The following is a 17,486-nucleotide window of genomic DNA, read 5'->3' on the forward strand; positions in this document are numbered from 1 at the left end:
CTTTGAGAAGGAGGTCACTGGCCTGAAACATGAATGATGATCAGGAGGAAGCCATGGTGGAGTTTGGGGGAAGGGTGCCATGGGCAGAGGGACCAGCAAGTGCAAAGACCCTGAGGCAGGAAAATACTGGAGTGACTGAGGGACAGAAAGAAGGTCCCTGTGGCTGTAGATTAGCAAGCAAAGAGGAGAGTGCATTACAAGGTCAAGGCATAAAGGGCCTCATGAAACATGGAGGAGGTAGAGTTCATTGTGGTTGCAACGGGAAGCCAAAGCAGTTAAGAGAAGACTAGGGCAGTGGCAGAACAGGGGGTTAGTTCTGAATATATCTGGGGGGCTGAGACAACAGGAATTGCTGATGGGTTGAGTAGCATGTAGGGTCAAATCTTTGGAGGAGTTTTGTGGTGGAGAGAGGCAGGAAAGGTAGTGGTAACTGGAGGAAAATGCAGAACTAAGAAGGGCTTTTTAAAAGGACAATACTATAGGCCATTTTTAACCTAATGGGAATGATCCAGTAAAGGATAAATTCCATGATGCAGGATAGTGGGTAGCTGTGGGAACAACGTCCTTGAGAAAGTGAAAGAGGCCAACCTTAAAAATAAAACCACCGGTTTCCTTTCCAGCAAAAACGGGTTGATTCGGGAACAGCACAGAACTGCAAGCCACACAACCAAACTACTACAAATCCTTAACAAGTCCATATAGCAGGGGAGAGGAAGGCTCCTTTGTAGAGGAAGCAGTGGGGGGCGGGGCGGGGAGCTGGGAGGGGCTGTTAGAAACAAAAAGTCCATTGGAGTAAACTGGGAGCTCAAAGTGTAGTGGCTTTTCATTGGCTGAGTTGGGATGGTCTCTCATTGGCTGGGCTATTGCCGGGCGGGAGGAGAGGCGGGGGAAGAAACATTCCTTCCACGTGCTGGGACAGTGAAGTAGCGTCCAAGTGCAAGGTCCCTCTCTTCCTATCGGGTCTACCATTGACCAGAGAGGTCGGTGACCAGAGAGGTAGGGCACGAGCGCTCTCCCTGGCGCCCTCCCCACTCCGTTCTACACAAGACTTCCTTTCGTTCGTTTTCACAAAGGGGACAGAAGGCAGAGCCTCAGAGCCGTTTGCCCTCATACTGATTTTCTCTTGCTGCTGTAAGAAATCACCGCACACTTAGAGGCTTACAGTAACACTCATTCCTTATCTCACAGTTTTCCAGGGGCAGAAGTGGGCACAAAGTGGAGGTGGGTTCTCTGCTTGAGGTCTCGCCAGGATGAAATGATGGTGCACCAGCCGGGCCAGGCTCCTTCCCAGAGGATCCGGAGCAGAATCCACTCGCTGGCTTATTGCAGCTGTCAGCACCATCCAGCTCCTGCTTTCTAGAAGCTTCCAAGTGGCAATCATGCATCCAGTCCTTCCTGTCCTTGAAAACCGACCTCTATGCTCGGGAGCCGAATAGGACACGAAGACGAAGTTTGGGAATAAAGAGGAATGACGATTTTATTACTTTGCCTGGCGAAGGAGGCTGCAGCCGGCTGAAACCGCAGACCCACCAGGGGCAAAATGCTGAGAGGGGTTTTATCAGAAAGTCCACGATCTGGGAGGTTTTGCTAGAAATCCGGTGCGTTTGCCCGCCACGCTTGTCACGTCTCCCACGCGGTCTGACACTTGGCGGCAGAGGCCGCGCGAGTCTCGTTCCGAAGTGGCCATACTGGACCAAAGGATCCTCCAGAAACACGAGTGAGGGGAAGCAGGAGGGCAAGAATGCGGAAGAGAGACCCTCGTTCCTTTGAAGTCGAGCTCCCTGCAGCATTAGCGTGCCCGTCTTCATTTCACCTGCCTTCCCGTGGGTGCGGAGCGCCCGTTCTCACGGTCCAGACCTCTCCGACTTCCCTCTCTGTGGCGTCTCTCTCACTTCCTCTTCTGCTAGCGGTCGCAGAGAGTTCTCTGCACTCAAGGGCTCACACATCTAGATCAGGTCCTGCTGGGAAACCGCCCTTTTTAAAGGTCAGCTGAGCCACAGAACACAGCACAGCCACAGCAGGGATGTCTCGTCAGATTCACCAGTCCTGAGGACTAGCGTGAAGGATCTTGGGGGACATTCCTAAGGCCTGTCTCATCGCAGCGGGTCGTTTCTGTGCTGTAGCAGGCGGGAAGGCAGAATATGTGAGGACACGCCTCCACTGCAGGCAGATTGGCGGGTTTGCCCTCAGAGGAAGATGGGGGACAGTAACAGAAACCTGAAGACAGGCTTCACTGAGATAAAATTTTCTCTCTCTCTCCCTGGAAAAGTCCCAAGTAGGCATGCGTGAGCTGGATGGCAGTTCCAGAACCATTAAGGACCCAGGCTCCTTCTATCTTTTTGCTCTGCCACCCACAATTCAGGGCTACGCCCCAAGAACCAAGATGGCTTTCCCAGCCCCCACCTCCTCCGGGGGAAGAACAACTCTCACTTAGTCCTCTTTTCCTATTGGCCTACACCTGATCACATGACTACATCTGAAGGCAAAGAAGGCTGGGAAATGTAGTCTTTAGCTTAAAGGCTTCATGTTCAGCTAAAATTCTATTTGTGTGAAAGAAGGGAAGAGTGGACACTGAAGGACAGTGGTCATCCCTGGGTCAGCTTGTGAGGCCATGCCGTTAAAAGTATAAAAGTACAGTGATAAGGCCACTGGCCCGGAGACCTCAATGAGGCTGGAGAAGGACCAGAGTGGGTAGGCTCAAGGACTTGTACTGGAATGGGGAGGTGTAGTCCAGAGGTGGGGCACTTGTATCAAGACTTCGAGGAGGAGCAGTTGCTGATGATGGCCAGTCTGGGGTAGGACTGTGAGGGTGAGCAGCTGTGGTGGACCTGAGGACAGGAGCACAGCTCCGGGAGAGGTCAACGGACTATGAGGCCAGGGTGACTAAGAGTCATCTGCATGAATGCTGGAATTACAGAGAGGGAGACAATGTTCATGGTGGACAGAAAGCCCAGTGCCCAAAGTGAGAGTCACCTAGAAGAGGAGTGACCAGGATGGGGAACAGCAGGCAGGAGCAGGGGGCCCGGCAGACAACATGCATATCAAAAGAGCTGGGGTTTGAGTGAGGAAGAGAAATCCCAGGAAACAGCAAGAAGAGGCAAGAGGACAGGGTCCTGGGGGAGAGCTGGGTTCCCATTCTAGAAATGGAGGAAGATGTCAGAGGAGGAGTGAGGGGGTGAGGGTTACTTGGGAGGAGTGGAAGACAGGGCCAGAGAAGGGGACATGGAGTGAGTGGAGAACCACCCTGAAGGGGACAAAGTCCACAGATATGCAGATATGCAAAGTCCACAGATATCATGGGATATGGTAGTGGGGAGAGGGAGGACATCCCTAATGGTGCCCCAGGTTTCTGGCTGGGTGACTGGGTGGTTGCAGGTGGCCCTCTCTAAGGTGGAAAACACTGAGGGGGGCTGGCTTTTGGGGGAGAGACACCCAGGTTTAGGCCATGGTGGGTACGAGCCTCCTGTAGAACACTCAGAGGGGATATCCAGGTAGGACAGTATGTGCACGTCTGGACTGGCATTGGAGATGGAAGGACAAGCGGGGGCAGCTAGACTGGAAGCCAAGAGAGAATGTGCATGACTGAGATAGGACTTGGTGCCCTCGGGAAGTAGCAACTGTATCTGGGTTCGTTGTCAACCCAAGGGGCTGAGGGAAGAGAACAGGGAGCATGCTGGGGTGTTCAAAACATGCACACACACACATACACATGTGCACACACACCAGATTTTTCCAGAATAAAGGAGGTCATAAGCATGTTTACAGACTGAGAGGATGGAGGGGGACAGGCAGAGTGGGCTTCCAAATAGGGATTGGGGAGGTGACCTAGTAAGGAGCCTGAAGGGGCAGGAGTGGAGAATGCCTCAGTTTCTCCACAGGATAAATGGCATAGGATACTGGGTCAGCCAACTTGGTCAGCCCTGGAAGAAGGAGCGTCCCCACCTCAGGAAGCCCGAAGAGCTGCCCCCTCCCACCCTCAGCCCCCACAAAGGCCTGTCTGACCAAGATAAGGAGAGTGAGGCACACTCTTCATGCCCAGAAATTCCTTAAATAAAAGTTGCCACGTCCATACAATGGAACTATGGCAAACACTGGTGACATATGTGGGTGTATTCGCAGGTGGAAAAAGGAGGTTCCAGGACAGTGTGGGCCCCAAGTGACCCAATTCAGGGTAAGAAAAGAAATACGCACTGGAAAAAAAAATAATAAAAAGCAGTCTTGCTTGATATTGGAATTGAGAGAAAATTTTACTGTTTTCTTCCTGCTCATCTGAACATTCAATTTTTCCACCACAAAAATGAGTTTTCATGTGTGCTGCTTTTTGTTTGGTCATTTTGGGTTTTTTTTTTTTTTTAAGTTGTATATGCTAAAAAATAAGAGGGAAGTCTCAGAGGTCTAAGAGGAAGAGTGTGTGCCCAACTAGGTCAGGAAACACAACCTGGGGGCTAGGGCGCACCCACTCACCGGGACTCCTTCCTCACATGCTGTAAAGGCATGCAGGAAGATGAAGATGGGACAAGCCCAGGGGTCCACAAGTGGGAGAAGGGAAGGTCTGTGGAGGTTGAGGTTCCTGGTCTGTGGCCCAGGTTCTTCGAGTGGTCACCAAGTACCTGCCAGGTGACCCCAGGGACAGCAGTCATGACTCCAGGGGACCGAATGACACCTTCCCTCCCCACCCTGCTCTGGGCCAGGGATCAGAAGGTTGGGGAGGCTGGCCCTTTGGGCATCACAGGAAGGTCAATGCCTAGCGCCTTCTCCAGAGGGCAGAGCTGGGCCGAGTGGAAAGCGAGAATCCAAGCACCGCCCCGCGGGGCCAGCAGGAGAGACCCCAGCCTTCTGGCCACGGGGGAGGACAGAGGCTAGCCTGAGAGGGGCACACAGTAAGAAATAAGGAGGCCCATGTTCTGAAGTTGTCCTGAGCAAGGACAGTTTATCACAGTTTGTTCTACCAGAATGGGGTATTACTTCATACTCTTGTGCATTTCACTCTTGCCGCTCAACAACACAATGGAAATTCCCCCCAAGAACATGATTCATGCGGTTTTATTTCATTTAGTGTGATGTCTGTCAAATATCCCATGGTGTGCATGACTGGTAACTGTTCCTTTCGTTTCCAGCTTTTTGCTGCCATTAACAATGCTGTAATGCACAGCCTTGGGTACTTAAAACCAAGCCCAAGCCAATCCCAGGTGTCCTAGAAGCAGGCCATGGATGGGGCCATGGGACCACGGGGGCAGGGGAGCCTCTCGGGAAGTCAGGCTTCCCCTATGAGTGGTCTGCCAGCATCTGCACAACGAGGGGTCGGGTTAGAAGATCGGGGTCCTCCTGCTGATAGAAACTTTCAGAGTCAAATCACTGGCTTGCTCCAGCAATCAGCCGGTGCAGACTAAGGAAGGACCTGTGAGGTGCAGGCGCTGACCTCGGCGCGTGGCTTGACCATGGACACAGCCCTCAGGGAGCTGCTGTGCTGTCGGGGAGAAGCAGATGACAGATACACCGATGAACGGGAGCACGCCTTGAAGCGAGCTCCAAGTTGCGAGATGCTAAAAAAATAAAACACCCACACTCTGTGTGAACATGAGGCATGCTCCTGTGGGTCTAGAGTAGTGTGCAAACGGGGTGTTGAAAGCGCCCCTGAGGGGCGCCTGGCTGGCTCAGTCTGCTCAGTGTCTGCCCTCGGTTCAGGTCATGATCTCAGGGTCCTGGGATTGAGCCCCACTCCGGGCTCCCTGCTCAGTGGAGAGTCCGCTTCTCCCTCTGCCCTTCCTTGTGCTCCCTCTTTCTCTGTCTGTCTCAATTAAATAAACAAAATCTTTAAAAATAGATAAATAAACTGAAAATCCACTTATCTTTTAAAGAGAATTCTGTATCACTAACGAAAATGGAAAACTGATGTCACTCCCCTGTAGTGACAGAAATAAATAAAATGCAGATTAAAAAACAATCTTAAATTCTAGCTAGAGACCAATGACTGATAGAGACGGAGCCATGGGCCTGTAGCATCCCATGAAAGAGAAAGATCAGGAGGTTATTAGAAGGTGCTAAAGATGCAGTACACCAAAAAATGACTTTCTCCTTGACCTATTCCGAAGAACCAAAGAAAATCCAAGATGACATTGTTCTCCGGCCATAGGATTCTCTGCCCACAGGAGCTGCCCCAGCCACACCCTGCATATGCAAGCAGGACAGGGATGATTGCTCCCATTTTACAGATAAGGAAATAGGAGATTTGGAGGCCTCCAAGGCCTCATCTTCCTGGAAGCCTTCCCCACCTCCTGAGACCTGATGAGGGGCCTCCTTGGTTCTCCCCCAGGCCCAGCGAGGCACCGGTAGTCCACGGCGATGACCTGTGGGACCCCCTTCTGTAAACAGGGGCTGACCTACCATTTAGGGCCCAACTCCCTGGGACCCCGAGGGCCCGCTGCCTCCGGAGACAGCCCCCCAGTGCTGCACGCGGGGGATAAGCCGGGCTATTTTCATCATTTCCTTCCTCCCACTCAAGCAGCGGCCACCAGCGGCTTTGCATAGAGCTGTTACCTCAGCCTCGACCAGGACAATTCAGGGCACAGAAAGGAGTGCTGGCTGCAGGCCTACAAGTAAGTGGCACTCTTATTACCCAGGACCACCTCCCACAGCGCGCCCCCACACGGACGGGACCGTGGGAGAGGAGGCCAGCCACCGGCCCACCTCTGTCCCTTCAGCTTTCCTCTCCAGAAGATGGGGCAGGGGGAGGGCACCGGCTCTGAGACACTGGCTCCTTGGTTGATTCAACTAATTTTCACAACCTGCTGTGGGCTAGGCCCTGAGGGGAGAGCCTGTCTTAGGAAGGCGAAGCAATTGTAGGCAAGTAGGAGACACAGGCAAGAGCCTGGAGCTCAGGAGGCATGAGTTGGACTCGGTTCTGTGACACAGACCGCCAGGTGACCCTGCATGGGTCGCACTCTGTCTCCAAGGCTCGATTTCCCCAACTCTGAGTGTTAGCCTCGATGCATGGCTTTCCAGAGGGAGCCCCTTTGGGGGCTCCTCCTGGTCCCCATCTCAGTGTCTTCATCCTGCTGTTTTCTACATTGAGTATCACCAAAGAGATCACCGGGCCCCAGGCCAGCTGCAGACATCGATGGCGCAGGGTGCTCTGTGAAGTCTGCAGCATCAGCCTGTCCCTGGGCTTGGGCACGGGGGCTGTGAGCAGCCTGGGGGCCAGGATTTGGGACTGAGAAGCATCTGGCAAGCATTTGCATCCCTCCTCACCCCACTGAGGAGGGGCTGGACCTCCTGGCTCCTTTCCAAGAGCCTTCTAACCCTCATTCCCCGCCCCCACCCCACAGCTACACTCACCATCCTGCCTTCTGAGTGTCCTGGGAGGCTCAGCGAGGCCTGGGTTGGGCACACTTCACCTCCTGCCGTCATAACCACCCCATTCCACAGAGGAGAAGGCTGAGGCCTGAGAAGGAAGGTGAGTTTTCCTTTGTCCCAGGTTGGTCCCACTGGCCGTTGGCTGGCAGGGGGTGCGGGCTGCCAGACTCTCCCTCCCCTCATGGCCACTCTGCCCACAGCCAGCCTGCCAATGCCTGCCTGGGGGGCCCTGTTTCTGCTCTGGGCTGCCGCACAGGCTACCAACGACTGCCCCACCGAGTGCACCTGCCGGGCCCTGGAAACCATGGGGCTGTGGGTGGACTGTCAGGGACAGGGGCTCACGGCCCTGCCTGCGCTGCCTGTCCACACCCGTCACCTCCTGCTGGCTAATAACAACCTGAGCTCTGTGCCCCCTGGTGCCTTCGACCACCTGCCCCAGCTGCAGATCCTCGATGTGACGCAGAACCCCTGGCACTGTGACTGCAGCCTCACCTACCTGCGTCTCTGGCTGGAGGACCACACGCCCGAGGCCTTGCTACATATCCGCTGCGCCAGCCCCGAGCTTGCCACTGCCCGCCCGCTGGGCCAGCTCACGGGCTTTGAGCTGGGGAGCTGCGGCTGGCAGCTCCCAGAGTCCTGGACATACCCAGAGCTCTGGTGGGATGTGCTGCTGATTGTCGTGGCCATGCTGGGCCTGGCTCTCCTGGCCGGCCTCCTGTGCACTGTTACAGAGATCTTTGACTGAGGCCAGGTGCCCAGGGTCACCCTGAGCCCCTCCCCAGACCCCACCAGGCCTGGGCATCAGGGCCACCAGTAACTCAAAATAAACTGGGTGCTCGACCATTTTATCCGAGTTCAGAATTTTGGTTATTTTTCCTTTCAGCACCCAAGTCTGGCTCTTTCTGGAAAACTGGGTCCATTTTGTTATAACCAGATACCAACTGGGGCTTCTCTGTCCCCCAATGCGGGGATTGTCCCATCTCCTCCACTCCAGCTACCCTCCATCCCAGTCTGTGGACATCCCGAGCCCTTCCTCCGGGTCCCAGGCTGTCACAGTCCTCACGCTCTCCTCCATCCCGGCACCTACTTCCTGCATGGGCCACTCCGGAGGGGCCACGCAAATGTCACATCAGCGTTTAGCTCCTCTCTTAATTCCACAGAAAGTGTGCTCTCCCCCGACCATGGCAGCGAGCAGAGCAGGAGGCACAGAAGACCTTGTGTGGGGAGGAGGAGAGCCATTCCCTTCTCTGACAGACATACCTTGAAAGGCACACACAGCACTGTTTCCTTTTGGCCATGAAGACACCTGCTCACTTGGTCCCATCCTTCCTCATCTTCTCTGATGAGCTTTCTCTCCTCTTCCTCCCCTCTAGCCCTCTTCCTCAGAAACAAAACAACAAATTCTTCCCTTTCTCATGGAAACTCCGGCGGCTGACACCAGATAGCCGCAAACTGGAGTCCCACTTCCATCCCCAGCAATGGCCACCAAATTCTTCAAACAAGATACTTCTCTCTCTCAGAGGAATTCTGATGCCAGCAGTTAAGCTAACAATCTTTTCTTCACCATGTGAGAGAATATTGCTGGGTCTGTTCTGGCCACCCCAAACCCTGATATAATTACACTGAGGCCCTTCCCTCAAGGAGACCCCTGCAGTGGACCTGTGGCTCGGAAGGACCCGCAGGGAAGGCCAGGTGGGCACAGAGCCGCCCAGGTGGAGCAGGAGGCCCAAATTTGGGGATGGGGAGGGGCATTAGGGAGAGGTGGAGCCTTTGGCAAACCGGTGAGCGGGTGTTCTACCTAAGGCTCCCTGCAGACTGTGGACTTGAGCAGCAAGTCTTCCCAAGCTTCCAGGGAGGTTTGGAAATCTACATCTGTGTGGGACATCTCGGACTCAAGTGTTAGCAACTAAATCCAAAAACTGTTACGGAGATACCAACAGCACAAATAAAACCCAGTAATCGGCTGGGTGGAGTCCACGGGCTGGGAGTCAGTGATTTCGGCAGTGGGAATCAGCTGCCTCTTGAGAACGGGAAAAGCTGGTGTCTCCTCAAGGGGCACTGAGTATGTGTGCGGCCCCGCATGAAGGACGGGCCGTGGGTCCTTCTTCTTGTACCCCGGGAGGAAGGCACTTTTCCCTCACACTGCCAGAGGACACAGGTCCAGGACCTCTGACAGTCACTTCACAGGCATGATCCCTGACAGCTCCTCTTTCACACCTGAAAAGTGCCGCCTTGAAAGCTTCCTGAGACTAAGGACCTTCAGCCCCCCAGTCTCTGGGCGGGGTGCCCCTAAATTCTGCTCATGCTCCTTCCCAAGCCCAACACCTGCAGCCACAGGTCTGGGCACAATAGCGATCATAAGCCTTGATTCTTCCGGCTGAGCAGCTGGTCCCATGAGAACCTTCCAGGATCCCGAGGAGCACAGTATCCCCAGTGCCAAGGATGAGGTCCCCATGGGCAGTGGGAAGGGAGGGACTGTTGGCAGCTGGGCAGGCATCTCCCACGATGGATGGAGGACTCAGACGAGAATCCCTAGGGAGATAGGTGCACTGGGAGATTCAATTTGCCACCTGCATTGTCCCAGTGGTCTTTGGCCCAGGCCAGCAAAGTGGCCACCACAGAGCCATGTGCACAGTCCCCGCCCGCTCCCCAGCCACCAAACCAGCAACCACAGATCCCACCACCACGACCAACCATCCCCCACTGGCCACCGCTGTCCCCTGCAGGACCTCAGTACCCCACTATTCCTGATGCCAGGAACACCAGCCCCAGCACCGCCACTATTGGCGTCCATGTGGCCTGCCCACAGGCCTCGCACTTGGCTCCCCTCATCATCTCCACCACGGCCCCAGAACATTCGCCGTGGAAGGTGACACTGCCTCCCACCACCACCCCTCTGCTTCCGTCACCACTAGCTCCACCGCATTTTCAAAATCAAGCCACACAGGGAGAATTTGCTGAGGCGACTTTGACCAGCTGCTGCCACCAGTCCCTCCTTGCCAGTCACTGACCCCCTCCACTGACTGCACCAGAGGGGCTGTTCACCAGCAAGCCTTCTGCCCTGCTCCAGACTCCCACTCAGTATGGCTCCCTGGGGCCCACTGGGAGCCCAGTGCTGGTCCTCTGCATTCCTCTGGCCAGTGGGCGGGCAGACAGAGTGAAGGGGGAAAGCACGGATGTTCCTGGCCAGGCCTAGAAGCGGTAGCCATGGCTTTTGCAAGCAGTCATTGTCCGGAACCAGGAACCAGCCCCGCCCTAACCGCAGGGAGGCCTGGCACAGTGCTCTTCCTGGGCGCCCAGCCACGGCAGCAGGTGAGCCTCTGGCCACCGCTCGCCCTAACAGGTCTATGCAAAGCTAATGGCGTTGGATCAGAAGGCGGACCCAGTGTCGAGAGGGTGTCTACAAAGGGTGTGCTCTCTTGGTGGTGGTGGGGGGCACACACTGAGTCCTGGCCCCATGCCGCAGCCATGCCCAGCCGCTGACACAGTGCCAGGGCGCACGTGTTTTGCATATACGCTCAGCTGCACCTCCTGTGCGTGCATGCGTGCAGTCTCTCAGGACCTCCACCATCTCCAGCCCCTGCGGATGACACGTCTAACACTATGACAGCTAATTCCTTGGTAAGCAAAGAAGAATGCACTCCATCTCTTGAAAAGGGCCTGAGAGGGCACCTGGGTGGCTCAGCTGGCTGAGTGACTGCCTTCAGCTCAGGTCATGAGCCTGGAATCACGGGATCGAGGCTTGCATCAGGCTCCCTGCTCGACAGGGAATCTGCTTCTCCCTCTGACCTTACCCCTCTCATACTTTCCTGCTTTCATTCTCTCTCTCTTTCAAATAAATAAATAAATAAAATCTTTAAAAAGAAAGAGAGAAAACAAAACAAAACCTGAGCCCGCCTTTGTGTGTGTGCCCAAGATGGCAGAATATAGAAGACTCTTGTCCCTGCTCAGCTCTGCCCCTGCAAGGAAAGAGTTGAGTCCGTGGCCTGGGGAATCTTTGAAGAACAGCATCCAAATCCAAAGACATCCCCAGACCTCTGATTGGCAGCTTTATAAACAGCTCTGGGGCTGGAATCCTCATTTTCAAACACTACAGGTGGTAGGCGGTGATGTCTTACACTTCAGACTTCGCGAAATGTCTCAAGATCTTGGGAAAGTCTTTTTTTAGCTAGATCTCTAATGAAGAGCGTTAAATTCAGAGAGGAAAGCTAAACTGTATTACCTTCTTAATTTCAAAAAAATTAAAATACCTCAAGGTTGTCAGGGCAACCACACAGAAGGATCCAGATGGAGCCCTTGACAGCCCCAGTGATCCTGTTTCTGTTCAGACTCTTACAGGGACAGAGATAAAAATCCTATTTCTTTCTTTTGGGTCTGTGTATGCCTACTAAGTAGAAAAAAATGTGAGGTTTACAAAGACATCATGAAAGGAGAAGTGGGGCACCGAGGTTCAGCCAACCTGCTGGGTTCCTTATCGAAAGCTTCAGGGTGCCGACCTGTGAGTAAAAACATGAACAGGAATACAGGCATTTGATGCTTTCGGTTCTAAAAGGACTCTACGCACCTGCATCGCAACCTGAATAACTAGCTCTTACTTTGAGTTCAGAAAGTGTGGTTACCTTATAAAGTCTTTTAACTAAGTCTTTGTATATTTATGTAGGATCCTTCAACAAACGTGGATTGTTTTATTCTGTAACTGAAGCCACCCATTCATTTTGTCTTTAAAAAGTCGGAGTCGGGCGTGCCTGGGTGGCTCACTTAGTTGGGCGTTTGTCTTCGGCTCAGGTGGTGATCCTGGAGTCTCGGGATCGAGTCCCACATCAGGCTCCCTGCTGGGCAGGAAGTCTGCTTCTCCCTCTCACCCAACCCCTCCTCATTCTCTCTCTCTCTCAAATAAATAAATAAAATCTTTTTAAAAAAAAAGTTTAAAAAATGTCTGGAGTGGGGACTCGGGGGATGGAGGGAATGGGGAGCTGTTGGACAAGTATGGAGCTTTAGTTTTGCAAGAACTGATTTCAAAGCTCTGGAGATGGATGCTGGTGGTGGTTCCCCAACCACGTGAAAATACTTAACACTACTGAACTGTACACTCAAAAATGCTGAAGACAGCAAATTTTATGTATATTTGATCATAACATATACATAACATAATAATTTACATAAACTATACATAGACTATACATAGTCTAGAGTGATGGTTTTCAAACATTTTTAGCTGTGAGACCTATTTTCCCATGAACCCTTAAGCAGTACCTGGTATATGAAATAAAGTGGCTCATTCTGGTTGGAGGGGGGTCTAACTGCTGCCCTTCCTCCTTCTCCATCTCTGCCCTTTGTGGGCTACTGACAAGCTTTAAGACTCTTAAAAAGCCCATTTATGAAACACCAACCTAGAACTCTAGTGGGATATTAAAATTCAGTTAAAAAAAAAAAAAACAAGTATGACAGGGGTGCTTGGGTGGCTCAGTGGGTTAAGCCTCTGCCTTCAGCCCAGGTCATGATCTCAGGGTCCTGGGATCAAGCCCCACATCGGGCTCTCTGCTCAGAAGGGAGCCTGCTTCCTCCTTTCTCTCTCTCTGCCTGCCTCTCTGCCTACTTGTGATCTCTGTCTGTCAAATAAATAATATCTTAAAAAAAAAAAAGGTATGACAAAGTGTCACCAAGGACACAAGGTCTGAAACATGAAAAGAGGTACCCATTTGTGAACAGCAAGATTCAGTCCTCCCAGATTAGTCTCTAAATCCATTTCATCCCAGTCAAAATGTTGGCCATAGAACCTGACAAATCAGGGATGACACTGAGACCACCTGAACCTCCTTATCGATCTTCATGAGAGAGGTAAGCAGAAAGCCAGATAAAGCCAGAACTGCTGTTTGGAGAGGCGTTGGTGGTGCATACAGAACCTTCCCGAGACTCTGCTTACCCTGGGCATACTGACCACATGGGCCTTTGTGGGCTACTGACAAGCTTAAGACTCTTAAAAAGCCCATTTATGAAACATGAACCTAGAACTCTAGTGGGGTATTAAAATTCAGTCCCTGCTCCCTGCCCTAAGCCTCATTGAAATTACCAGATGATTGTAAAAAAAGGGATAAACCCACAAGGACCAGGTTAATGGAGGAGACAACTGTAGGAAAGTGATGTCCACAAGCTTCTGTAAGATGGAGAGTAGGCAGAGGAACCTCAGCTGTCTGGGCAGGTGAGAAAAGCGCCCCCCACCCCCGCCTGCAGAGAAAGCCCTAGGAGGGGCAGCCCTGTCATCCCCCAGAACCCTCAGGAGGCTTCATGCTCCCTTTATGCAATTGGCATATGACTTTTATTCAGAAAGGAAACCAAAGAATTTTTTAAGGTCTGCAAGATGACACCACTTTACATGATTTTATTTAAGATAACAAAATTCAAATGTAACAAACTGCGCTAATGAGCCATACGACACTCATGACACGATACTCTTTAAAGCAGCAAGGGTGTGCCAAAGCCATCATGTAGATCCTAAAAATATTTCCGGTATGCCTTGTTTACAAGCTCTTGCACCAAAGCAATCGGAATAGTTCACATCCAGGAAAAACACACAGAACCTTTAAAATAGAATTTATCCTTTTATTAAACAACTTTGTAGAAAATGGTATATTAGGAAGTAAAAGTTTTTTGTAGCACCAACCACTTTGTATTTTAAAAAGGTAATAGTTTGCGCAAAGACGAATTTGCTTTTATTTCTAGGTTGCACAGATTTTAAGATCAGATCATGGGGGAGGCTAGGGGCTGAGAACCAAGCGCTGGGTAAAAATCAGGCTCAGAGCATTTGGAACCGGCAGGTGCCCTCTCCATCTTGCACCTCGACATGACCATCATCTTGTCCCAACCCTGCAGGAGAGAGGAGATGTGCTTTCAGAGACACTGAGAAGAGACTCCGGGCCTGGAACCACAGGCAGGACCACCGATCCATGGGAGGAGACAGAGGATGCTTACTGCAAAAACAGAAAGGCCTGGGAGAAAAGATTTCTAGGCACAGACATCTGAGGATCCCTCCCTAGTGGAAAAGCCAGATTGGTCCCAATTATCTTATAGGAAGAAGTCACCCCATCGTGGGACCCACACATTCAGCCATGCTCCCCAGAAGCTTTCAATACAGGGGGATAGTTAGGGGTGACCAGGCTGAGAAAAGCCTCCAACATGATCAAAACAAATGGCAGGAAGAAAAGAACACTGAGCAAAGAACAGGAGAATATTTGAAAACTTGTTTTGGAAACAGCAAAACACCCAGTGGCTCCTTGAAGTAATGAATGACTCTAGGTCTGGGCAGAAAATGCACGATTTAGGTCAGAAAGCAAAGAAGCACTCAAGACCAATGCGCTATGGCAAAGAACTCGGGAGCCTGCTTGAAAGGAGTCTCGGTGTCCAGAGATGGAATAAATAGAGCACTGAAAAGAGCGATGACTTCAGTGGATTAATCCACTGAATGTGTTCCTTCACTGAAACACACACACACAGGGTGCGTGGGTGGCTCAGTGGGTTAAGCGTCTGCCTTCAGCTCAGGTCATGATCTCAGGTTCCTGGGATCGAGCCCCACATAGGACTCTTTGCTCAGCGGGGAGCCTGCTTCCTCCTCTCTCTCTCTCTGCCTACATCTCTGCCTACTTGTGATCTCTGTCAAATAGATAAATAAAATCTTAAAAAAAAAAAATTGTGGTGCCTGGGTGGCTCAGTCAGTTAAGCGGCTGCCTTCGGCTCGGGTCATGATCCCAGGGACCTGGGACCTGAGCCCTGCATCAGGCTCCCTGCTCAGTGGGAAGTCTGCTTTTCTCTCTCCCTCTGCCTGCCGCTCTGCCCATGTGTGCTCTCTCTCTCTCTCTCTCCATCCCTCTGTCACAGAATCTTTAAAAAAAAAAAAAAGTAAGACCAAGGACCAAGGAAATAGTCTCTCTTTCTCCTTTAAAAAAAAAAAAAAAGAAAAAGAAACACCCCCCCCCACACACACACACATTCAGTATATTTTAATTCACTGAAGCCATATCGGCTCAAATAATTCCAGCTAGTGTACATGGAAGGGACGACTTATGGGAAAGTTGAACAGAAAAAGTTAGATGGTGCCATTTTTTAAAAAGATTTTTTAAAGATTTAAAGATGACCTGAGCCGAAGGCAGAGTCTTTAACCCACTGAGCCACACAGGCGCCCCGATGGTGCCATTTTTGCGATCCCCTGATCAGACTGAGTCAGGCAGCGATGGTTAACAGATGGTAAACCATTAGGTGAAAGGCCAACGAGGAACCTTACGAAAAGGCCCGAGTGGGCACCATCTGACCCCCTTGATCAATCCTCAACACATTGAAAGGGGGACACCCTGCCATTACGTGCTTCCTGGCATGATCAAAAGCTCAAATCGCATCACCCCTATTCTTACCAAGAAGCCAACTGAACCACCCATTTCCAGAAAGTACGGGAGAGAGAAAATCATACTAAAGAATCCCACAGGGGTGTAATCCGCCAAATTCAAAACGTGAGAGGGGATGCTACAGGCAAATGACCCAGTTTCACCAACAAGTGAGTGGCATGAAAAAAATAAAAAAGAAGGGAATGCTACTCTAGTTTTAAAAAGACCTAAAAAGAGATACACACCCAAATCTGATAACTAGCAACAACAACCAAAGACAAAATTAGAAGACTTTTTTTTTTTTTTGAGCAATTGGTGAATTTGCATATGGACAGATCCAGGAGGACTTGGAATTATGATTACTTTTGTTGGGTGGGGTAATGGCCTTAAGGTTCTGCTTGTTTGCTTGTTTTTAGATTCACGGTGACCAGATTGGGTGAAATGCATCCCGTCTGTGACTGGCATCACGGTTTCCGAATGTTACGTTGTTTTCATGACTTTTCTGAAGTACACTGTGTCCTTCTATGACAAGTGTAGTTGGTGTCGATCATAGAAGACTGGAAAATGTGGAAAGGCAGAAGGAAGACCCAAGTTCCCCAGTCCTTCGTTGAGATTGTCCTCCACCTCCAACGCTCAGACATATGGTCTAAAATACTCCCCAGCGAGGGGTGGCTGCCTCCCAGTTTCCCCTTGTATAGAAATAAGGCTGTTGTGGATATTCTTATGCATAGAGGTTTTATTGTTCTTAAGATTCATTCCTGGAGATAAATCGCCGTAAGACTTCTATTATTTTCAGAAACGTCCACTCAGAATCGGGTCCCTTTTGTCAAATGCATACCTGTCAGTCCAGCCACAGTCCCACCCCACGGAATCCAAGGGTCCCTCCCAGGACTTCAGGGGATTGAGGCACAATCCTCTGGAGGATGGAAACACACTTCAGGGAGAATTGGCAAGAACCTTCACGCCTTCTTTTCTAGGAAGAACCTTAAAACTTCTGAGACAGGAAGGCCTGCCCAGGGGCACCAGTGGGCAGGCTGTGTAGACCAGCGTTCCTCCAACTCTAACCTCGCGGATCTTACTAATCCAGATTCTGAATCGGGACCTCTGGCATGGACACTGAGATCCTGCCTTTCTAACCAGCTCCTGGAGGACGCCAGGCTACTGGACGACCACATGTCGAGCAGAAGCCTGGAGCATGCTGGCCCCACTCACCCAGCTTCCAGGACCTAACTCACCAGCCCCCTGTCCGCCCTCTCTCCTGACCTCCTCCGCCAGATCCGCATCTCCTGACATCCCCTCAGCACTGCACCAGACCCTCCAGCTCCCTTGTAAGTACTGTTGACCCTGCACTGATGAGTAAGCAGCTCTGAACTGGGAACTGGGAACTGGGAAGCTCCATGTCTGCAGCTTGTTCCCTGGAACCGAACTGAGGCAATGGTCACAGCAGGATGCCAGGTGCAGAGTCCCCACTGGGGACAGAGGCCTGAAGCACAAGGCCCGGGTGTGGGAGGGGTGGGACACATCCCGGGCTCCCTCTCAGGGCAGAGGCTGGGGAGGCCCCCAAGGTGGCCCTGGTCAGAGCACACCACGGATGCCCAGGAAGCAACAGTCAGAGCCAAGGCTGCCCTCTGGGCTGGGTCTGTTTGTTTCCAGTAGAGATGCGACACAGCAGTCTCCAGGGCTGTGTGTGTCGGGGTGTGGGGTGCTCCATGTACTCTGTAGGGATCCTGGGAGGGTCTGGGAGTCAGCATCAGGACTAGG

General features: G+C 51.9%; 1 protein-coding gene across 1 annotated transcript; it reads left to right on the forward strand.

The window, feature by feature from the left end:
- Window positions 1-6,257: 6,257 nt before the first annotated feature.
- GP9 (glycoprotein IX platelet) lies at window positions 6,258-8,206 on the forward strand. The gene is made up of 3 exons (XM_004738622.3): window positions 6,258-6,596; window positions 7,326-7,453; window positions 7,554-8,206. The coding sequence occupies exon 3, from the start codon at window positions 7,565-7,567 to the stop codon at window positions 8,096-8,098; it is 534 nt and encodes a 177-aa protein (XP_004738679.1). The 5' UTR covers window positions 6,258-6,596; window positions 7,326-7,453; window positions 7,554-7,564; the 3' UTR covers window positions 8,099-8,206.
- The last annotated feature ends 9,280 nt before the right edge of the window (window positions 8,207-17,486 follow it).

The sequence above is a fragment of the Mustela putorius genome, unplaced genomic scaffold (assembly GCF_011764305.1).
Source record: "Mustela putorius furo isolate JIRA1106 unplaced genomic scaffold, ASM1176430v1.1 tig00003850_pilon_pilon_pilon, whole genome shotgun sequence".
NCBI classification, from domain to species: domain Eukaryota; kingdom Metazoa; phylum Chordata; class Mammalia; order Carnivora; family Mustelidae; genus Mustela; species Mustela putorius.